This window comes from Trichomycterus rosablanca, chromosome 1, assembly GCF_030014385.1.
Source record: "Trichomycterus rosablanca isolate fTriRos1 chromosome 1, fTriRos1.hap1, whole genome shotgun sequence".
NCBI classification, from domain to species: Eukaryota; Metazoa; Chordata; class Actinopteri; order Siluriformes; family Trichomycteridae; genus Trichomycterus; species Trichomycterus rosablanca.
In genome coordinates this window covers 51,727,648-51,752,081 of record NC_085988.1, presented here as the reverse complement: position 1 = coordinate 51,752,081, position 24,434 = coordinate 51,727,648, and the positions used below count along the sequence as shown (strand labels likewise).

General features: G+C 37.0%; 2 protein-coding genes across 3 annotated transcripts; one reads left to right on the top strand and one right to left on the bottom strand.

The window, feature by feature from the left end:
- Window positions 1–3,266: 3,266 nt before the first annotated feature.
- On the top strand, window positions 3,267–6,445 carry LOC134322436 (protein SCO2 homolog, mitochondrial). Its single transcript, XM_063004063.1, has 2 exons — window positions 3,267–3,306; window positions 5,481–6,445. The coding sequence occupies exon 2, from the start codon at window positions 5,489–5,491 to the stop codon at window positions 6,389–6,391; it is 903 nt and encodes a 300-aa protein (XP_062860133.1). The 5' UTR covers window positions 3,267–3,306; window positions 5,481–5,488; the 3' UTR covers window positions 6,392–6,445.
- Window positions 6,446–6,832: 387 nt separating this feature from the next.
- ncaph2 (non-SMC condensin II complex, subunit H2) lies at window positions 6,833–23,890 on the bottom strand. 2 transcript variants are annotated; one of them, XM_063004061.1, is made up of 20 exons: window positions 23,728–23,890; window positions 21,893–22,021; window positions 21,487–21,588; window positions 21,211–21,272; window positions 19,818–19,896; window positions 19,625–19,687; window positions 18,982–19,061; window positions 18,326–18,450; window positions 18,001–18,158; window positions 15,939–16,019; window positions 15,514–15,583; window positions 15,137–15,238; window positions 14,007–14,051; window positions 13,850–13,920; window positions 9,782–9,878; window positions 9,605–9,691; window positions 9,460–9,509; window positions 9,094–9,195; window positions 7,883–8,032; window positions 6,833–7,399 (listed from the first exon to the last, which is right to left on the bottom strand). In XM_063004061.1, exons 2-20 carry the CDS (start codon window positions 21,998–22,000, stop codon window positions 7,256–7,258), a joined length of 1,776 nt encoding a protein of 591 aa, XP_062860131.1. In that variant the 5' UTR covers window positions 22,001–22,021; window positions 23,728–23,890; the 3' UTR covers window positions 6,833–7,255. The 2 variants fall into 2 exon arrangements, with proteins under 2 accessions (XP_062860131.1, XP_062860132.1); XM_063004062.1 differs by lacking the exons at window positions 21,487–21,588; window positions 21,893–22,021; window positions 23,728–23,890 and having other exon boundaries at window positions 19,823–19,896; window positions 21,211–21,270.
- Between the last annotated feature and the right edge of the window lie 544 nt (window positions 23,891–24,434).

The window sequence follows — 24,434 nt, the reverse complement described above, 5'->3', positions numbered from 1 at the left end:
ACACATATACACAAAAACTAAAAGCTAAAGAGAGTGGCATGTTAATAAGTGGACGTTGATATTTTCCACATCCTTTACTGGAAGACATGCATTTGTTATTGTTTTGTGTATCTTTAAAATGGAATTACTGCCCATCAGATTACGTTGTAAAATATGGCTATTTGTTAAATTTTATGGTTTATATAACATCAGTTTTACATGTTTTATCTGTTATGTTCAGGTGTAATTACCACCTATTTATTACAGTTTATGCGTCATGTCAGGGCTCAGTCAACTACTTTAGCAGTTTTTACATGTCATGTTTAGTTGGCACATTTGTACATGCCAATTTAAAGTTTATTCATGCTTACTTGAGTTAAAGTTTTTGAGTATTAAAAGTGTTATAAACAGCTACTTAACCAATTAAAATTCTTAATAATTTTCATGCATTAAAACCGAGTTAATGCACTTCATAAGCTGTTAAGTCGATATGGCGCCACTGACTTATTAAGGAATTCATGATGTTCCATAGCATTGTGTATGACACTGGTGTACAAGCCTAAAGGTGTAGTATGTGGCAAAATGCAAATTGTACCTATTTTCCTCATGTATGTGCAGCATTGGAGCATTGGTATGTCACATCTAGCTATCCTGATCACACCAACATTTAAAGGCTTACAACATGAAACAGAAGCAAAAAAAACTAAATAAAATAATGAAAATAATGGAAAAGAGATTGTTTGGTATGCAGTAGAGTTTTCATTATGATAAAACCAGTAATCATAATTGCATTGCTTTTCAGCCATATTGATGCCATCCTCACTGTTTACTTATGTTGACACTAGTGTTGTCATATATCTTCTTGTGTAAAATAATTTCTCTGAGTTTTTAAAGTTCTCATCTTTAGGGTTTTTTTCAGAGTCTACGGCTAAAGCCCATATTTATACAAGCAAAAACATTTCATATTGTCATAATTTTCAGCGATCTCATCATACTGTACCAATAAGTTAAATTAATAATCAAGTACATACACTTTAAATGTGCACAGAGTTAGATGTACAAGCGTGATGCGACCTGCAATCTGCGCTTACATTGTGTCAGGTATTAGTCTTAAATGAAGTTGATAAATATAGTGATTATAAGTAAAGACACTGGTCCCAGAACAAGAGGGCATTTATGTGGCTAAAAACTTATGTAATGCAGGATATGATCATAAGTATATAAGTTAAAATTTAGAAATTCTAGTGTTATAATCTTAAGCAAGACCCTTAACCTTTAGCCCTTTTATTTGTATATCTTTTCAAATGTAATTTGCTTTGGATAAAGCGTCTGTCAAGCACATGTAAATGTAAATACACAAAATCCATTTAAACAGTTTGAAGTCAATAAAATTTCTATACATTTTGTTAAAGATCTGGTTATCCAGATTAACATTTTAGTTCCTTCCTGTTTTGTGAAAGCAGTGCTCTTCAGTATAATTGAACCTTTTACCATTCCAAAAAAACAGCCGTGGCTCATAATGAGCTCAATAACAGGCACGTATCCTCTTTGCATAGAGAAGTACATGCCAAACTGGTTCTCATGACAACCGGGACTTTTTATATGGGTGATGGGTCTGCCTAAGTAGGTCCTTTTACATGTAATTTTTTCTCACCAATTCCTCCTACTCCTCTGTGCCCAGCTGAAAAGGGCATTCACTGAATACAAAGCTAATTGGTCACGGCTGTTAAGGGACAGTACTGCAGCTTCCACTGCGATGTGCCCTATTTTGGTAAACTCAATTACAACATATTTCCTGTCATTAAAAACTATCAGAAATTGTACATAATTAACCACTGATGCTAAAGTAAAAAAAAGAATAGCAATATTACAAAGTGTTAAATGCTTTACCATCCCAACTTTTTTGGGATGTGTTGCAGTCCTGAAAAGCAGGAATTGATGTAAATTACCAAATAAAATGAAGTTGACCTTGAAAAAAAATGGAATATATTGGGTCCATATTGTCTGCAATAAAATAAAGGTCAACGTCAGAAAAACAGTTTTTTTTATTTGCATTTTCTATACTGTCCCAACTTTTTTTGATTTGGGGTTGTACAAACCACAATTGCAACTGTGATAAATACACCGATCAGCCATAACACTTAAACCACCTCCTTGTTTCTACATTCAATGATCATTTTATCAGCTCCACTTACCATATAGAAGCACTTTGTAGTTCTGCTATTACTGATTATAGTCCATCTGTTTTTCTACATACTTTGTTAGCCCCCTTTCATGCTGTTCTTCAATGGTCAGGACTCTCCCAGGACCACCACAGAGTAGGTATTATTTGGGTGGTGGATCATTCTCAGCACTGCAGTGACACTGACATGGTGGTGGTGTGTTAGTGTGTGTTGTGCTGGTATGAGTGGATCAGACACAGCAATGCTGAGTTTTTTAACACCTCACTGTCACTGCTGGACTGAGAATAGTCCACCAACCAAAAACATCCAGCCAACAGTGCCCTGTGGGCAGCGTCCTGTGACCACTGATGGTCTAAAAGATGACCAATTCAAACAGCTGCAATAGATGAGCGATCGTCTCTGACTTTACGTCTACAAGGTGGACCAACTAGGTAAGAGTGACTTATAGAGTGGACAGTGAGTGGACACTGTATTTAAAAACTCCAGCACAACACACACTAAAACACCACCACTATGTCATTGACACTGCAGTGCTGAGAATGATCCACCACCTAAATAATACCTGCTGTGTCAGAATACAGTGCATTGCAGTTGGGACCATTGCAAGAGGGGGACCAACACAATATTAGGAAGGTGGTCATAATGTTATGACTAATCGGTGTATTTCACACATTTAACTAAATCCAGCGCCCCACAATAGGGAAAAGGGAATGGTTCACCAGGGCTCAAGTAGAATGGGGGACAAAGAAAACCCGATGGAGTAAAAATGGTCCTCGAAAACTGTTCGGGGTGACGGACCAAACACTTTTACTCCGGTCCTGCTTTTACTGCACGCTGTAGTCACATTGTCCTCTAGTGGACACTACATACAACGTCTCAGGTGCTAAAGAAACGAATCTGCCAATCTGCCAAGGTTCGATTAGATTACAGCTAAACACAATCACTGTTAAATAACAATAGTTACAGAAATACCATTGCAGTCATTTTAAGTGTAAAAACGTTTAACTTGTTACACTTAAAAATTTTTGATGGTTAAAAAAAAATGCTGTATCTTTTGTCTGAATCTGCTGCATCTAAACTACAGGGTAGTTTACTCATTACAGTTACGTAGCCGGCTAATGGTGGAGCAGATGACAGTTGCAAGGTAAATGATTTTTTTTTTGTAATATTTTAATTAAAAACATTTAATATATTATTTAATAAGCAGCAGTATATAGTGTATATACAGCTTTTTAATATATAGACATCATGCTATGTTGTACATTTTTATTTAGTAGCCAGTGTTGTACTCAAAAGAGAAGGCATAGCATAGCAACGTCCTAAACCAATATATCAGTTACTTAAACATGTAGTGCACTACATAGTGCGTGTATGCCATGTTATTTTTATTCACTGCCATTATATTCTAGATAGTGTACCATTGTAGGAACTGTTATCCAAACACTAAATATGAACGTGAAACTCTAAGCTTGGAAATAATGACTTTTACAAAATAACTGTTTTGCTCTCCTATTTTAAACCCAGTAAAACAAAAGAAAATGATTTAAATGTAGTCTTTGGCACACTTATCATTAAACATTACTAAAGCATCAAATAAAACACTTATAGGCTTATTTGTTACATAGACTATAGACAGTCATACAATGGTAAAAACGGATGGAATGCTGACTTAAAGAGTCTTCTTGAAGAATCTGTCAGTATAACTAGTTGACCGTATTGATTTACAAAGTCTATTTTCTGTAAGACGTCAGTGTCAGGCTTTGGGGTACTGTGGTACACAGTTAAGCATTAAGCGTTATACACTGACAAGCCAAAACATTAAGACCACATTGCTAAAATGCTGTCAAAACAGCTTTGACCTGCCAAGACATGGGACTCAAGATGGAGCACTGTGCTATCCGGTACCAGAACATGACCAGCAGGTCCTTAAACATCTGTACATTTTGAGGTCGATCATCCTACAATGCATCTTGGTCCCAGTATTCTCACCCTAAATTAACCCCTGTCCCAACTTTTTTTGAAATGAATGTATATTAACAAATAAAATTAAGCTGACCAGACAAACATGAAATATCTTGGGTTCATCTTGGGTAAATGTAAGAAACACTTATGCCAAGATAAAGGATTTTGGCTGTAATATCCACCGCCCGAATAACCACTTTGATTCTCTGTAGGGTTTCCAGGAACCGAGTTTTCTCTGCTTTATTGACAATCATGTTAGCCAAATGCAAATTTGCCAAATGCAAATTGATAAACCACACTACAGGACAACAAAGCCACGATATTCCTTACTGTGTGGTTGAAGCTACAGACATATATAACTAAATAAGATGTTTAAAAGATTTTATTTTGAATGATCAGTGTTCAGTTAATATACAAAAGTCTACACACCCATGTGTATCTAGATGAAAAATTTAAAATTTGGTGCGATCATTTTAAAACGTGGGGTGGGGGGGGCGGTTTGTTTCTGTGTGGAGTTTGCATGTTCTCCCCGTGTCTGCGTGGGTTTCCTCCCACAGTCCAAAGACATGCAGTCAGGTTAATTGGAGATACAAAATTGTCCATGACTGTGTTTGACATTAAACTTGTGATCTGATGAATCTTGTGTATCGAGTAACTACCGTTTCTGTCATGAATGTAACCAAAATGTGTAAAACATGACGGTAAAATCCTAATAAATAAATAAATATTGTGACCTATAACCTGTACAGTTCCATAGAAAAACAAACTGAAAGGAAGAAGGAAACTGTCAGGGCCCTCTAGGAAACATTTAAACAGTTAACATTTAAACAAATATTCAATTGGAATGTGAAGGGCTAGATTAAAGAAGCCACTATGCTGTAGGTAGAAAAAATGTGGGTTTAACCATGAATTATCTTCAGGCATGGCATTAGTTTTTCTGTGAAGGACCAATTTCAAATCTCATCTTTCCTCTAAATGGGCTTTGTTACCACTGTGGGGACACAAGTGTAACAATAGAATTGTTAATAGCAATGGTTCTACACTGTTTAAGTGTAACACAAGTTTGAATATGGTGAAATCACACATGTGAGTTATGGATGTTCATGTTTAATACATACATATTAAAAAGACAATTGCTCTAGACTTCTGGTTTGTTTATTTAAAAGTGTAAAATAACTAAATGAAATAATGGATGCAGTTTACTGCACACAGATCTTGTCATGGTGTGATTATTTGTAAGGAAGGTTTGCATTTGGCTCAAGACATTTCATGGGGTGCTCGGGTGGTGCATCAGTGCCAAAAATCTGTGTACATTTTATATCTACTGTAGTAGTTATTATTTTTTTTCCCTTCCAGGTCTGAAGATGTTACATGTTAAGACTTTTGCTGGTTATATGACATCATGGAGCATCCTGAGGACCACTCTAAAAGCCAGTTATACTTTACAACCATGTAACTTACATAATTTACCAAGGACATATTGTCACTCCTCACTGCTTACAGCACATTCCAATAAATCCCATTGTGTTAGCTCACTTCTTTGCTTCAAGCTATCATATACTTTTAAACAGCAAACCAGCTTTTCTCAGAACTCTACCCAACCTCCAAAGCCTGACTCCTCAGGCAAGATAAAACTCAAAACTCGATTGGCCTATACACTGCTTTTAGGTGGTGCATTTTTTGGCATCTGGTGGTATGTACATAAGGAAAAGCAGCAAAGGCTGCAGATGCAGCGGATTGAGCAGTTAAGAAATGTAGCTGTGGGTCAGGGAGACTTTAATTTGCTGGACCACACAGGACAGCGCAGGACCAAAAAGGACTTTCTGGGGAGCTGGGTGCTCATGTACTTTGGCTTCACACACTGCCCTGATATCTGCCCTGACGAGTTGGAAAAGATGAGCAAAGTTGTAACGCTGCTGGAAAACACTGAGGTGCCTCGAGTGCAGCCACTGTTTATAACTGTTGATCCTGAAAGAGATGATGTGGCAGCCATGGCTAGATATGTTAAAGATTTTCACCCACAGCTGATAGGATTAACTGGAACGCCAGAAGAGGTGCAGGAAGCTGGACGGACATACCGTGTTTATGCAAGTGCTGGGCCCAAGGATGATGATGGAGACTACATAGTGGACCACACCATCGTAATATACCTTATTAACCCAGATGGCCTTTTCCTAGACTATTACAATCGTATGAAAGATGCCACACAGATTGCAGAGAGCATTTGTAATCACATGAAAAATTATGTAAAGTTATTCCCTGATTGAATTTAAATGTGGTAAAGAGAGATTTGATTGTGAATGTGCAAAATAAAGTGTAAACACTGCTGTAAAAAAGTATTTTCTGCTTACCAGATTTCTTTCATTTTTGCTAATTAAATTTTTTTTAGATCCTCCAACTAATTTTAATACAGTACACAATTGTAGTAGGCTAATACTTCTTAAAATGTGATTTTAACTTTCTGAAGCTAGAGCTCTAAAATGACAACAGTATCAGAATTCCAAAAAAAGCTTGTGTTGATTGCAAATTTTTTGTCAGCATGTATTAACATTTTATTTTTAAGACATTCCCCAGAATAGACCCAGGCTAGTGTAAGCAGTTGGTTAAAGCTTTAATTTAAGTTCTTTACAAATAACTCAACCCTTTTTAAATACTCCAACATTTTTAAAGGCTAAAAAAACCAAACATTTGTAAAAATCACACCTTAATTTGAAGGTAATTGTCTGTTTATGATAACAGAAACATTACATTTTTCAGTTCAAACCTAATGTAGCTTGAGAAATGATGCTTTATGTAGGTAGGAGGCAGTCCTCTGTAAAAAAAAAAAATCTATAAAAAGAGTAGTAATGTGCAAGACATAAGAAAAAGACAGTGGCAGCACATTAAAATTGGACAGACAGACAGACAGACAGAATGATACAGACATAGAATTGTTCTTTCCCGGACAGTAACTTCTAACCCAACCCTGGACTAAACAGGAAGCCTAATTTACAACAAGTATAGAATTTACCAATTTCATAAATGCATCCAAAACTAGACCACTTAAAAAAGACACATTGTCTAAAAGACATTGTGTCTTTTTTAGTGTTAAACTACTGTCATTTAGAAAGTGGTCCAAGCCTTGTGAAAGGTCACTGAAGATCCTGCTCAGCCGTGTTGCTGTAATGCTTGATCTGTTCGTGAACCCTGTGTTTGGACAGCAATGTTAGCTCCATGGTATCTATGCTCTCTTCAAGTCCACTTTTTCTACCAATCTCTACTGTGTAGTCGTTGGCCTGAAACAGACATACATGTCAGTTCACATACTAACTTACTTCACAGTCTAACCAACAATTTACAGTTTAAGTAGTAATTTAGTGGTTTGACTAGCTTTTGAAGAAACAGCTCACTGTTTTTAAAAATCATGCCATGACAAAAGAGAAATGGTCACTACTCCATACTCAAGAATAATCTGACAACTTAATTTACCCTCCAAGAAAACGAATCTGAGCTGCCTGTCAGGACTAACAGATACAACACAAGTCCTTTTCAAAGGAGTCAAAGTGTACAGTGCAACAAATGGGCTACTATCAGTAATTGTATGCCCACAAAGTTCATCTAGATGGGAGGTGTAACTTAAAAAAATGAGTGCTAAGTGCTCAGTGAGTGTATACTATAATTTTAAGTTGCACTATGTACTTCAGGTTTGTCTGTTTGCTCTGTTTACATCTTAAATGGAATGTGCAATTTCAAAACAATAGTAAAATGCATTGACTGACCAGCTGAAGAGAAGCTAGCATGTATCTGCAGGCTTCTGTGTTTTCCATGCCTTCAACAAGAGATGCAAATGATCGCTTCACCCCAATAGCACCAAGAGCATTTACAATCCTGTCCCCATAGTCATGGATGTCAAAAACCAGACGTTCCTCCTGAACAAACACAGAGTGTAAATTCATCAGCACATACTTCACCTAAAGTTTCCTGTTAGAGCTGTAAAGTTCAGGATGAAACATCAAATGATGAGATCAAAATTTGTAGTATTTATTATAAAACAAAAAAACCCCCTGTAAATTATGTTTAAGTCTACACCTGCTTACTCACACTAAAATGTTATTCTGGTTCCACATTCTCCTGACTTTGATAATTCTGCATTACATGTGCACTACACAGCTTGTCCCATTCAAATGAATTCTGTATGTTTACTAGTGAGGAGTTGGATCAGTTGTTAATCTTTCTTTCAATGTTCTGTATATGGCTTTTAGCTGTTTTATTAAATGCTTTGTTGATTTTGCATCACTCAAACAAAACATATGTATTTTTGTTTGGAGGATTTTCCTGGCATTTGCCAAAAAGTGAAGGATAAATATAAATATGAAAATAAATAGACACAGTATTTACAGGGTGTCTTATCCAAAACAGTGCTTTTAAATTAAAAAAAATGTTTTTGGCCAGAAATTCAAGACCAGGTAACAATTTAACACTATTAAATGGCCTTAAATGTATAATATGCAATTTTAGACAAATTAAGACATCTCTAAGGATGTGTCGTTTAAATGTGTGTGTTATGCAAATGTATAAACTGTATACAGTATTTTTATATTAACGATTATGGTTTGGTTATTGTACAATACAGTTTCTATAAAAAAAAAATTTTCATTTGAAAAAGGTAATTTCATTCATGGCTGTGCATTTCAGAAGAATCTTCTGTGTTGGATTTTGAGCAAGCATTTCAATAAATATTGAAAAAAACTTAAAGGAAATCATTTATAATGGATACTCCAAATTACATATTTACAGTTTTGCTAATGTAAAATAAAAACAAATGCCTTTGAAATACAAAGCCTTTACTGGTATATAGTAAATAGAATAAAATGAGAAATAGAAATAAATCACAAATTGACTGTGTGGTCTTGGTTCCAAACCTACCTACCAGCAGTGTAATGAATAGAGGTGTTCTTTAGGAAAAATCTTACCACCAGTCATTAATTACCTGAGCCCTGAGCCGAGGGTTGATTTCACTCTCCCAGTCCTTTACCCTGCGAGACAGAGCTGTTTCCTGAATGTACTTCTGTGAGTTGGCTAAGAACAGCTCCTATAACCAGACAAGGCACATTCAATCAATATCACACATGTCAAATATGCCTCTTTAAATCTTACAGCAAAAAATACTTCAAGTAGCTAGCTAACAAAGTATCATTTACATTTATGGCATTTAACAGATGCTTCATTCACAGCAATCTATAACTGTGACTGAATACAGTCCAAGCTATTTAGAGTCAATGGCCCAACAATAGCAACCTGGCTGTAGTAACAAAAGGTGAAACCTAGAACTACTAGTATTCATATGCATGCATACCACACTCTTTTTGACCAAGTCCTCATAACTGATCCGGCCCATTTGCGAATCTGAGAAAGAGAAGGAAAAATATAGTTTATATAGTTTAAATATAGTATATATTCATTTTTCCTTAAAATAGCTAGGAAAATCCTATAAACTTTACCAGTAAAAACTGGGTCGTGTTCACCGTTAATGTCCTCAGGTCCATGATCAACCAAGTTCTCATTTTCATGATCTGAGAAGTCCCCACCTGAATGAGATCAAATAAGCTATTTAAAAAAACTGATCACCTTCATAGTAAAAACATATGATTGTGTGTGTACATGCTTGCTTTACATACCATCCTCTTCGCCATGTCGAAACACCTCATCTTGCTCCTCTTGCTTCTCTGGTTCCAAGTACGTTCTTTTTAACACCTCATCAGACACGTACACACCCTAAAACAGTCAGACAGATGTTGTGTCCAGTGCATAAATGTACTTTATTATTGAATGACAGCAAGTGAGGATGCTATTCAGGAAGTGACATAGTGGAGACCTGTCCGGTTGATTCGCGGGAGTTTTGCCATGCCATGAATGTTCAGTAAAGTTAGACGTGTTTTGCACCTGTGTCTCCTGCTCTGTCATTATAGTACTGTCCAGTATTGAAAGAAGCGTCCCGAACACTTTCTGATGCCGAAAGAAAGTATTCCACAGTGGAAAAGGAAGCTCTTGCTTGTGTGTGGGCTGTCGAAAGGTGGCGTACTTACTTATGGGGTCGTCGTTTTACCCTGCGGACGGACCACCAGGCGCTAACAACATTGCTGACTACAAAAGGTGTTGGACGTGCTGGTTTACGCGTTGCTAGATGGTCTGCCCGTCTTATGCCATTCAATTACGATGTTATTTACCGTCCAGGTGTAGAAAATGCCCCAGCGGACTGCATGTCGCGCTTACCATTACCTGCCGCTCCTGCTAATGACGCACCACCTGCACAGTTGGATGATACAGAGGAAGAATTTGTTGCTCTTCTTTCTACTGCTCGCAACACATTATCTGCTACTGACTTTGACTCTGCTTGTGGAACATGCCCTGAACATGTGAAACTTCGTAATCAGATTACGCGTGGATGGCCTTTTTCACCAAAAGGCTTAGATCCTGAACTGCTTCCATATTACAAACTTCGTTTGGAACTGTGTATTAAGGACAATTTCATTTTTCGTGGGTCCCGTCTAATTGTACCAATTGATCTCAGACCTACACTGATATCCATTGCACATGAGTCTCATCAGGGAGTCGTGCGAACAAAACAAAGACTGCGTGACCTCTACTGGTGGCCGAAAATGGATGCACAGGTTCTTAGTGCAATACGTTCCTGTCATTGGTGCCAGACAAATGACAAAACTGCTAAGTTACATCCAGTTCCACTACAACCAGTACCACTACCAGATGGACCTTGGCAAAAGGTTGCTGTAGATATTGTAGGACCTTTTGATACAGCTGCTTCAGAATGCAAATTTGCAATTACACTGACTGATTATTTCAGTAAATGGCCTGAAGTTGCCTTTGCTCACAACATTACAACTGGAACTGTGATTACATTCCTGTCTTCTGCGTTTAGTCGACATGGAAACCCACTGAGCATTGTAACAGACAATGGAGTCCAATTCACTTCATCAGCTTTTGCAACATTCTTGGAGGAAATAACTGTTCTTCTCTCTACTACCCTGCTGCAAATGGAGTCATAGAAAGGTTTAACAGAGTGCTCAAACAGACAATTCAGCTAGCTATTCAGCAACACCAGCCTTGGAAACAAGCTGTTACTGACTTCTTGCAAGTTTATTGTGCTACTCCACATGCCACTACTGGTACTTCACCTTTTCAATTGCTCTATGGACGAAAAATGCGTACAAAATTTACTTTGTTACCACCTGATTCTGCAGTGCAAAAGAGTGTGGACATACGTCCTCGCGTTATTCAAAAACAGGACAAAATGAAGGCATACACGGATGCTAAACGTGGTGCTCGTTCTCCTTCGTTTCAAAAAGGGGACAAAGTGCGTGTGAGAAATCCATTGCATGTACCCAAAGGACATAAAAGGTTTAGTGACCCTCTAACCATAAGTGAACAGGTTGGTGGAGGTACATACATGTTCAGCAATGGAAAAATCTGGAATGCTTCTCACCTCACTGCTTTTCCAGAAACTAATGCTATGGACTGTACCACAGAGATGGAAACAAAACCATCTGAATTTACTGACATACCCAGACCTAAACGGGACATTCGAAAGCCAAGCTGGCTACAAGACTATGTAACTTGACTTAATGCAGCAAGTGTTACTACTGTGTTCCTACTGATTGCTGTTATTCGACATGATGTGCTTAATGTTGATTTAATGCACTGACATTACTTCTGTTCTGCTTATTGTGATTATTACAGTATAGTTAATTGCATTGAATAATCATAGCTGATAAGAATGGTTAAGTTGTTCTTCTGCAAGAATTGAGGTTCTTATGTGCATAACCATTACATGCCTGTTTCTGTTGTGTAATGTATGGAATTCTTTTAAGAAAGGGGAAAATGTTGTGTCCAGTGCATAAATGTACTTTATTATTGAATGACAGCAAGTGAGGATGCTATTCAGGAAGTGACGTAGTGGAGACCTGTCCGGTTGATTCGCGGGAGTTTTGCCATGCCATGAATGTTCAGTAAAGTTAGACGTGTTTTGCACCTGTCTCCTGCTCTGTCATTTTACTACACTACAGACATAACAACAGAGTTCAGAGTTGGACACATCCTACAAAAAAAGCATACATGCATTAAAACTAAATTGTAATTGTACAATGCAACCAACCAACCAATGTTAGATTTGATTTCAATTAAGTTTAGCTTAAGCACACACTATTCAGCATTTTTTGGGTGCTGCTGTGTTTAGGCTTCATTTGGCAGATGATTTTATCTAAATGACTAACAATTACAGATGAAGCAATTAAAGATTAAGAGCCTGACTCAGGGGCTAAATAATGAAGTTCAAATGATAAATTGGCAGTGTGGCATACCTCTAACCCTCAACCGTCAGATCAAAAACTGTAGTACTGCTTTGAAGGGCTTTCAAGAATTAACTACCTGTTAAATGTCCTTCCACAGTATCTTGATGGAGTTCAAATCAGAATGTTTAGGCTACTTCAAAAGCATTTTGTTTTTTTTTGTTTTTTTGGGTCATTCATAGGTGGACTTGTTTCTGTGCTTTGGATTATCGTCTTGTTAAATGAAACAAGTGAGTGATGACATTTTCTTTCAGGATTTTTTTTTGGTATAAGATAGCAGGTTACCCAGGGCCTGAAGCAGCAAAACATCCCAACACCATCATGCCCCACAACAACATGTTTGACTGCTCATGTGTTGATTTTATTATAAAATGCTGTGTCAGCTTTTTGCCATGTGTGACAGATCCCATGTCTCCCACAGGTGACTTGCGTATGTGCTTTGGATTGTTTCTTGTTAAATACACCAAGCGAGTAATGACAGGACATTCTCTTTGAGGGTTTTTTGGTCTAAGATCAATAACAGAATTCATGGTACTATCAATTACGGCAAGTTATCCAGTGCCTAAAACAGCAAAACATCCCAACACCATCATGCCACCACACAAACATATTTGACTGCTGGTGTGTTGCTCATGTCACCCAAATAGCTGATAATTGAAGAGGCACTAAAAGGCTTGTTTCTTACTAATCCTATTGTTCATCAAATCTTCTAAAGAAAGCAGTAAAAGATTGTAAAGCAGCCATGTGACACAGCTGAACTTAAGGTGTGCCTGAGTGTAGCTGAATGACACTGTAAGCATGATATACAAACCCTATTTCTTAAAAAAGTTTAAATGTTTTGTGAAATGCAAACCAATCTGAGATTTGTTAACTCTTCTCAATCTAAATTTAACCGACAAAAGTAATTTTTAATGATCAAATAGAAACACATTTGGAATTTGATGCCTGCAACACACTCCAAAAAAATTGCAAAATAAAGAGTGAACAGTTCATAGAATATTCAGTTTTTAGTATTCCACAATAAGCAGGTGAATTTGTCACAGGTGAGGGAATCATGATTGGGTATTAAAAATCTGTGTTTACAAGGAATGATGGGTCATGGCTCACCACTTTCTGCCAAACCAAAGGATAGAATTGACAATCAGTCCCAGCTTTTCTGGAAATGGGTTTTTATAATACATACATATATAAAACATAATTTTACGTCCCTGAATGACTAAGAAATAAGTTATGAAATAAATACTTATAAACTTAATTATTAAAAATGCAAAAATACAACCTGATGTTTGTAATTGTTAATACCTTTGATCATTCATCCAATGGCACTGTGGAGCTTTTCAAAGAAAATGTAAGATTTTTAAATATAAAAAAGCTTTTACATACCGTCTTCCTAAGGACCTTCTTCCTCACTTTCAGACGCTGACCCATCTTGCTTAGGTAGATGTAATTAAATTCTACAAATAAAAGATTTTATATGTTAATTTATGCCATATACACATGAAAATTAGCAGCAGTACAGTGATAATCCCTAACTACTTACCAGGATAAAAAGGCCCATTCTTTAGCTTGCGGTCTGTGCTCTCGTCTACAAGATGAGAGAAATAAACAGAAATATTTACAAGTTCCCACCTTTTAAAAATATAACCATCATGACTTTACCTCAATCTATTACCATGAGTAATCATTGTATTTTCTGCCAATGTAAATTTAATATGGACATTTTAAATGAGCGTTTTGTCATTCACCCAAGGACAGCATATCCTAAATGGCAAAAAATATGTAGACACCTGACCATGAGGCTGGACACCCATTTGAAAACAGATGAAAAGGTGGGAAAGTAGGAAGGGTTTCCACATATGTTTGACTACATAACGTACTGAACAAATATTTCCAGGATATAAGAAATACTGCGTGTTGAGCAATAAAATATAATTAAACAAGTAATCAGCCACTTATTAGGTTTATTTATCTTGTATGTATGTTTGTTTAAAGGACTGGTATACAAATACTGACTGTAGCATATTTGTTGTTCTGTACCCCCTAGAACCCAAATGTTATCGGTGTGGGTCCTAATGGTGGTTGACCATTTTAAGTGCTGCTTTGACACTAGCAAGGCAGTGCGTGTTGTGCTACAGTCAGTAACTGTTTACCAATAAAAGTACATCTGTATGGTAGGTTTAGCCTACCAAAGTCCACTAAATAGATAGGTGAACCTAAGAAAGTGGCCAATGTGTGTAGATGCTTGATATTTTAATGTGTTCTGAGAAATTCCTGTCTTTAATACAACTGTTAATTACAGTGTTGAAATGCCAATTACACATGTATGTTTTTAATGATCTTAAATTGAAAGCAGTGTAATAATTACATGTGACAAGCAAAACTAAACAAATATAGAATTTCTTCCTTATTTCTGAGGTACAGTGATATGACACTTGATGAGAATAATAATACAATCAATAATAACCATCCAGAATACTTGTTTAATTTGAACAGTTAACTTTTTTACAGTCTTAGTGAATTGACTGTTGACACAAGGGAGAGATACCAGACTTTTAGGCAAGTCTGCCAGTGAATATTAGCCTGTATTTGTTGTGTATATCACTACAATGCAGGTGTCCCTCTTCAATCCTATTTCACTAACTGAATACTCCAGTGAACATCCAAACTTACAAGCACTAGTACACCAGCCCCAAAAGTCCTGTAGTTTGGAGGGACCTTTCCGTTTTCTTTTTCCTGATTCTTCTAGCCCAGCAGGCACATTGTAGCATTTGCCTTGAGAAGAGAAAGAAAAATATAATAAAGCTACATACACTACATAGAAACATACACTATCGAATATAATGTGTAATACAAATAAATGCAAAGTTTGCATATTCGTTTCCCAAAGTCAACCAAAAGTTAATTTGTTGTAGATTGTTGGCAATTGTTGCAAATTTTGGACTCAATCATTTGCTTACCTTTTCTATGCACATCTGTTAAAACACTACAAGTGACTGTAGAAGTTTAACTAGGTGACTACAGCATTGTTGCAAAAGTTCATTTTTTACCTGTGTTTAGCGGTTTATTCTCGCCTATATTCTCATATGGGTCATGCCATTTCCAAGGATTCATAGCCTCCTGCAGAAATCAAATGCATACAATATTTTATTCAACACAACTGCTTAATCATGGTCAGGTTCATGGCCGGTCCAGTTTAATTCGGTAACACTAGACACAACTCAGGAATACCCTGGACAAAAAGCCATTTAATCGAAGGGCTTCAGCCTCCCCCCTCCTCAAACATAAGTAATCGTGTCTATGTAGACACCTAGCCAGCCAACATAGCTTCTGATTGTTACCAAAGATTATTTGGCTCTGCATCACTAAATAGCGCTCACTCCTGATCTAGACTATACCTTATTTTAATTAAGTGGAAGCAGTTTATTTGTCCATTTTGTTTCTGGACAGGCTGCAGAGTTGTTTGGCTGCTTACCTGCAGCTGTTTGGGCTCCTCAGCAACTGGCTGCACTGCAGGTCTCTCCCTTAGCATTCTCCTCTCACTGGGTGCCTCTATCTAAAACATATGTGTTATGTATTAAAAATATGTACTGTACTACTCAGAAGGAAAAAAAAAACACAGAAACGGTTTGCTTATCAAATTAACAACTACAGTCACTCAGTGGTTTTACGCTAATCTTGCTTTCAAAAAACTGCAAAATAAAAATAATTGTACTAAAAGTATCACTACCACTTAAACATCTGGTTAATATTTTTCATCTGGTCACTTTTCACCTTAAGCTTAATTTTAAGGCCAAACAAACTTCTACTTTTGGTTGTTCATGTTAACGGTCGCCATAACAGATCATTTGTCTCCATATTGCCTTGTCCTGAGCTTCCTCCACCATCACCCCAACCACCTGTCCTCCCTCACCGGATTTACAAACCTCCTCGTAGGCCTTCCTCTTCTCCTCCTGCCTGGCAGCTCGATTATCAGCACCCTTCTCCTAATATCATTCATTTGTTATAATAATATCATTTTAATATTAATTTGTCAGCACATTCCCATCCACGTCCTTCTAACATATTGTATATCCCCTAAAGCTCTGTTCCTTTATCTGGCCAATCAGTACAAGTCGTATTACATTCCTTAGCGTCCAACTTCTCATACAGCTTGCCATACACTTTTTCCTTTTTCTTTGTCACTTCTCTCTTTTCCTTATGTCCCATCTCCTTGTACTCATGTATACTCTCTTCATCTCTCTCTGGATATCCAAGTTCTTTTTTTGCCAGTCTCTTTTTAAAATTTCCTTCTCTTCCTCATTTCACCACCAAGTCTCTTATTCGTCCTTCCTCTGTCAAGATGTCACACCAAGTATCTTCCTAGCTGATTTTCCCACCACCTTTGCAATCGTTGCCCAGTTGTCTAGCTCTCATTCACCACCATTCAATACCTGTCTTATCTCGTGTCATTTCCCACCACAGTCTTCTTTCATTAATGACCACCATCTGACCACTTGTGTACACCTTCTCCCAGTCATGTCACATTGTGTTTCTCCTTCGTAAAATTTGTTCAGCTACTCAATCACCATCTGCCCTTCCCTGTTCATGTTCCTAACACCATATCTATCCAAAACTGTCTGATTACCTCTGTTACCCAAACCAAAATGCCCATTCAACCACACTCCGATCACCATTCTTTCTTCTTTAGGTACTCTCTCCAGTACTCACTCCTCTATCTCACAACCCACTTGTGGAGCATATGCACTTATGGCATTCATCACCACTCCATTCATTTCCAGACTCACACATACTGTATTACTCTGTCAAATACTTTTTTTAACCTCCACTACATTCTTAATGTACTCTTCTTTTAACCCCCCATGTCTCTTATCTACACCATGGCAGAACAGTTTAAACCCACCTCCCATGCTCCTAGTCCTATTTCACTTCCAATTGGTCTATTGTACACATATTATGTCAACCCTTTACTTCATCATATGAGCTAGCTCTTTTTCTTTACCAGTCATAGTGCCAACGTTCAACATACCTACTCTCACCTCCATTTCTTACCCCTTTTGCCTTTATCTTTGCTGTAGAACATACTTCCTCCTCCGTCCACCAGTACCCTGCTGAGCAACAGTACTGGAGGCGGTCATTGTTAACCCAGACCTTGACCAATCAGGTAAATATGTTTTTGATCTGCATATTTGATTTGGCACAGTTTTATGCAGGATGCCCTTCCTGGCATAACCCTCCCTATTTATCTAAGCTTAGGACCGAATACCTGTACCCCCAAAGGCTAGGTTTTCAAGGCCAAACAAACTACAGGCTTTAATTGTATTTTTTTTTACATATATAAATTTTCAGCTACTTGTATAAACTTAGTAATAACAAACAATATTCTTTGCACTGATTTTTTAATGTCCTGATAGCTTTTAAAACAAACATTAAAGTTTTTGTTCATATTTGTTTAGTTTTAAATCATTCAGAAATTATCTGCTTATTATCCATTGAAGAGAAATAGAGACAAAGCTTTAATCGACAGATTTGCTTACCTGCTGTCTTTCCACGTGCTCCTCAGGCTCTGGTTCCACCTCCATGTCATTGTCCATCAAGGGAAGAATCTCCTCACCACCATAGCCACCATCACCATTTTCACAATAAACACCAGCATTACCAACAATCTCATCTGGCCTGCCTTCTGGATGAATTACTAAAATAGGTATTAAAAACCCAGGGCACAGTCAGCAGCAACGTTTTAACAGAATGAAAGAATTTCAACTCTTATATAATGAAGAAATGCCAGAAGCTTCACTGAGCGAGACTAAATGGAGAGTCTGTATGGATAGAGAAGAGACCAAGTAGAGCCAAGCCAATTACCTGATGTGTCTTTGAGAATGTGAACATCAGAGGAACCTACATCCTGGCAAATGATGCCCAGTGCATCCAGCATGAAGTTGCTGATGTGAAAATCCTTATAGCTGCCAAGAACCTCTCCCTTAACACTGAAAGAAAACCACAAATCGTATTTGAAAGGAGATCTTATTAATACTCATGGTTTAAAACAAAAAGTCATCAGGTGCATAAAGCATGGATTACAGAAGAAAAAATTACTGTATTGTATTGTAAAACGTGTATTTTAACAAGAGCCAAAAATCATTTGTATTTGTATCACTGTATTTTTTTTATTTTCCCATTTACAACTACAGTACCAATACAATGAAATGTATTCAATCCTTTTTTAAGGTAATTATTGTCTTAATTATTTTGATCAGTCTGACTATTCTTTAATTGTAAGAGTTAGATGGTGTAAGGGTGTTAGTGTTGATTGTAGAAGTAAAATAATGTATTGCATAAGATGGAACATGACTTTCACTTTTGATCTGACAATGCCATTTTAAAATGTGCAATGTAAGAAAATAATATAGACAAATAGGGAGTTGAAGAGTTGTTTTTCAGGGCTCTGTATGTATGCATGGCAGAATCAGATAATTAATGTTAAATGTCACTAAAAATGCTCTGTTAATGGTCTTTACCTGAGGAGAGGAAAGTCCTGTTTTTCAAGTGCATCTGCAGAAATCAGAGATTCAGGAGGGAGCTGGACAATCCTCACCGGCTGAAGAAATGCACAAGAGTTACATCAATTTGTAACCTTTAAGTAAAAATATAAGTTGCAAACAAACTAGTTCAGCATAATTTGGCCTACTTTGGTCTCCAACAAAGGCAACTGACCAAGTTGCTTAGTAACAATGTTGGTTTTCAGCCTCACACTTTGCACACAGAGATTTTACTGTATTATCTGAAATATTGTATATAAATGACTTCAGATCGTTTTTTTTGCATTTGTACACTGAAAAACGTAACTTTTTGGACTTTTTGCTTATGCGGTTTTGTGCAGTGAGGCAAATCTTGACCCATCCTTGATCGTAAATGACAGACATTTTAATGTTCCATTTTTACCCAATCATCATTGCATACTTTGTTACCTATTCAACTGTTTAGTTCTATTTAAGAGAAAGCCCATCCAACCTTGTCTCCCTCAGACATCACCAATTGTGTTCTACAACCAACTAGCTCTCCATTTGAGCTTTTCACAGTGGGTGATTTAATTTTGACCCATTCCACTAATTTTAACCACACTGTTAAATCCTGAAAACAATTTCACAGTAGGACACTCACCTCAGTTGGATCACTTTTCATCTCCACATGATGAGTGCTTGGCTCCACCCCCACTGCATCAAACTGTGTAACACAAACTGATTTAGCATACACTCTTTAACTGCTTATTGCAAACACAACAACAATCAGGAACAATAACAATCAAACTATTCAACATTTTGCATGTCTTAAAACTACTAAAAGAATTACACACCTCACAGTAATCTCTTTCATTGTCTGCAGCGGTGCCATCTGTAACACCATCCCTAGATGCTAAGCCTTGTTTATCAGACCTGTGGGAACAGAAACACACAATGTTAATAAAGGTACAATATGCTTTCTGTGAAATGTAATTGAGAGAAGGCTGAAATGAGCTTAGCTTTTAATGGTTAAAAAAACTGTTTACTACATTTCTCCCAAACTGTTTTTATCATAACTGCTGTCAGTGTGTTGAATTGCTGTAACACTATTACAGCAGCCTTTAAAACAAGTTTGCAATACAATGCTTACAACTGAACTTTGTGATGTAAACAACATTAAGAGATGGATTAAATATAGCTTGTAAATTAGGAAAATGAAATGGGGGGCAGACGGCACAGAAGTCTAACACACTTGCACACCACTGAGGAGTTTTCAAACTCACAAGTTTAAATCTTAGTGGAGCCAATGACCTGGCCAGGTGTCAACACAAACACAATTGGCAATATTGAAAAAGGGAGGAATTTCTGCTGCTGCAATGTGTGTTCTCCGGGACTGGTCCAGGGGTGTGGGTGCACAGGGGTGGGGGTGTCATATTGAACTTAGCGTCACTCTCTGTATGCGATATGGCTCCATCCCAAACCTCATCCTAATATTACTACTGTAATCACTAGAACTTTTGGCATAGCTGAGCTATGGAATGATTGGACATATATTAAGAACAGCATTCTGTGGTTTGGGACCATTGTATAGGCTTTCAATGCACACCAACTGAACCAGTTAGTCAAATAGCAGAGGTAAAGATCCACTTACACCCATTGACACATCTTTACTAGGCACTGGTCTGAATGGAAATTTCAGTCAATAAGAGGGAAATTTTCTGGATTGGAAAATCCAGTGTCATGTCAACTATACTAGGCCTTCTACCTTTATTATACCACTTACAACATTTTATTAATCAATAAATATCTCTTCAGTAGTAAACACATAAGCCATCATAGGTCAAAAGACTATCACAAAAACAAAAAGTTCAGTTTATTCAACTTAAGAGTAAATTTATAGCAGTACATGCACATACAGGTTTTGAAAAGTAGAAGGAGATTAGGACACTGGGTGAGCTTTGAGATGATAATTAGTTTTACAAGTATTGTAAAACTAATTATCAAGTATTGGTTCTACTACTGACCTTGAAGCTTTTTGTGGAAAACCCTACCAAAAAATTTGAAAGTGGCCGAAAGGGGTTTGGCCAAACAGCCTAGCCACTGTAAGGTGCACCTGTAAGAGCGCCAGTCCCAAACCCAGATAAAATGAGGAGAGTTGCATCAGAAAGGGCATCCAGGGTAAAACTGTGCCTAATTAGATATGCAGATATTTTTCCTTAATATGGGAGTTTTTAAACACCAAATTACCTTTGTTTTTTGTTGGAAATGCAGTCCAAAGTCTGAAACACCAAACTGTGAAGTAGTTCCACCTGTAAGGGATGCAATTAGTTTGCAATTACTGTGTATAGGTTTGTAATGATTGCTGAACACAGATCAGTTGTGGCAGTAAACAGAAGAAAACATTTAATAGACAATCGCTAATAACAATTACGCATTCCCAGAATGGATGTGATTTATATGGGCTAGACAAAAACAACAAAACTATCAGCTAAGCTAAAATTTGTCATACCAGTCAAACCTCACCTTTCTGCCAAAGATGCATGTAGAACCTTGAATTAACAGTGCTGCTTCAGCGAAGTTCATCACTGTCTTTCCTCCATCAAACGAGATAATCATTTGATCCAGCTGCATGAAGGACACATCAGGTTTAGCACAGTAGCCAGAAGATCAATTTGTTCAGTGCTGTCACTTTAACACACCCTTCACCATTCAACAGTTCAGCTGCAAGTATGTATGATATTTAGCCTTGTGTTGCTTTGGATGAAAAATGTGTGTTGGATAAATAAAAATAATGAAACGTCTATTGTACTTCTTTATGGTGCAATATTTTATTCTTGGTCTAAAGTGAAATCCTTTTAGGGACCTTCCCTTGAGGCACAATATGCACTTGTAGTGAAATAATAAAACAAAATGCTATGTATTAGCTTACCTCTTCTAGGTATTCCCCAAGTTGGGCAGCCAGATCAACATCCCAGTTCTTGGTGAGGTCCAGAATGGGCTGTAGCAGGTGGGAAAACTTTGACTCTGCAGAATTCATCGTTGGTTAATGCTGTACGGTCTGTAAAACAAGTAGTTTGGATTTGCTACTTACAAGTTTAAACCTGGAGTAGGCATTTAAATAGCTCTTTAAGGTTTTGGACAATGATAATTATGAATTTTTTATGGATAATGTATGATTGGTGTTTCTATCGTAACAGCTTCGTAATGGTAGTATATAGACAAAATACAAATTAGTACACTGCTTGCCAAACATTGGGTAAAACTTGATTGTCCCCCAGAGAATATAATTTTCAACAATTTTAACCACACCTTACAACTGTGCAAGAGTTTGGAACGTAAATTGTGGGCACTAAAAGGCCCAGACGTTTGACTTGCCAAATGTCTAATTAATTGCAACAGGTGGACCCCAAGTGAGTTTTAGACACACCTCAAGAGTAATTAAAGCAAAGAGTTATGTGCTATGCACCTGACCCTAATTTGGGGTGCCACAACAAAGGATCTGAATACTTTGTGAATCCACTGTATTTCTCAATCCAATTGACTGACTGGACACCTATTACCCATGTAGAAATTAGACATCATTTGTTATAATGCACAAAGCTATCACCCTTTAGTATTTTGCACAGTTTGTTTGCGGAGAGTCAGCACACTTATTCTAAGGATGTAGTAATGACTATCCGCATTAGAGAGAAAAAAATAGATCAAAAGCTTCCTATCATTAGGGCCATCACATTAAAAAAAATTATATGGTCCTAATTTTCTATATTGTACAGTATCGTAACTATACAGTACATACTTTATGAATAATTGCCAATTGTGCTACATGACCAATAAGGTAATCAGTTGAATGATGCAGCACATAGGCAAAGAAAATTATGTACTATTTTAAAGTAGCAGGATACTTGTTAATACCACGTCACAATTATTCAACCTCTACATAATATCTTAAAGCATATTGCTAGTCTGTATGACCTAAAGTTAGTTGCAACATTATCTAACCATTAGGAAGTCAATAACAGCCCTTAATCTGCTTCAGCTGTCCATGTGTCACCATCCATAGATTCAAGTTTTCAAGGTGTGTTTAAACCATGGTGAAAACTAAGAGCTGTCACAAAAGTTGACACAGCAGATCATTTTTTGCACCAAATGGGCTATGAGTGTAGGATTTCCAAGACCTTGAACATTCTTAGAGATACCATAATGCGTAACGTATGCAGCAGCAAACCTGTCCTGACGTTGCAAAAAAGCCCAACATTTGGAGGCGTAAGCAAACTTGTCAGTACAATAAAGAAAACCCACTGCAAAAGACTTAAAGGATGATGACCTCATGAAGGCTGGGACAAATGTAGCCTAAAGTCAGTGGTTTTGCACATTACACAGATGTGATGGTGTTTATACAGCCAAAAATCCCAAACACTGTTGTTTTAATCTTTTAATGACCACAACAGACAATGATGGCGTATATTTGAAACAACTTGATTGCATAGTACGTTTTTAAAGATGTCTAAATATCTGCGCTAATCAATGTACACATAAATTAAACTTAGGCAAACCAGACACATTAACAACAAACTAACAAAAGTAGAATCACAAATGGTTCTCTCTTCCCTACGCTCGCACACTACTTAGGATCTGGGTGTGTTGTTTCTAAGCTTTCACTAGGGAACCCTTTTATTACACGGAAGTAATTTGGGATTCAACCAAAGTCTACCGAGCTACCACCGCTAGCCAGTTAGCTAACATCACTACTTTTAGCAAACTTACCTAGGAAAAAGAGAAGCGTGGTCAGACAGTAGCTGTGTTGTCACTTTAACTTTGCAAGAATTTACAGACTTTCGGAAAAAATCATCAAAACAATGTTGGAAAAAGGAACTATGCTAAAAACAATAAACTGTCAAACTGCGTCCCGCGCTTCCACCATTTTCATTTTTACCGCCTCCGTGACGGGAACACAACAGGAAATGATGCCATCTGAAGCCGCGATGTAAACGTTACCGTTCAAACTGGTTAACAAAATAGAAACATTCAAATCAGTGTTAAAGATATACTTTAATCAGCATTCTGTAATAGCTTTATTGTAATAATTCGCTAGATGTTAGGTGTAATCAGCATTCTGTAATAGCTTTATTGTAATAATTCGCTAGATGTTAGGTGTAATCAGCATTCTGTAATAGCTTTATTGTAATAATTCGCTAGATGTTAGGTGTAATCAGCATTCTGTAATAGCTTTATTGTAATAATTCGCTAGATGTTAGGTGTAATCAGCATTCTGTAATAGCTTTATTGTAATAATTCGCTAGATGTTAGGTGTAATCAGCATTCTGTAATAGCTTTATTGTAATAATTCGCTAGATGTTAGGTGTAATCAGCATTCTGTAATAGCTTTATTGTAATAATTCGCTAGATGTTAGGTGTAATCAGCATTCTGTAATAGCTTTATTGTAATAATTCGCTAGATGTTAGGTGTAATC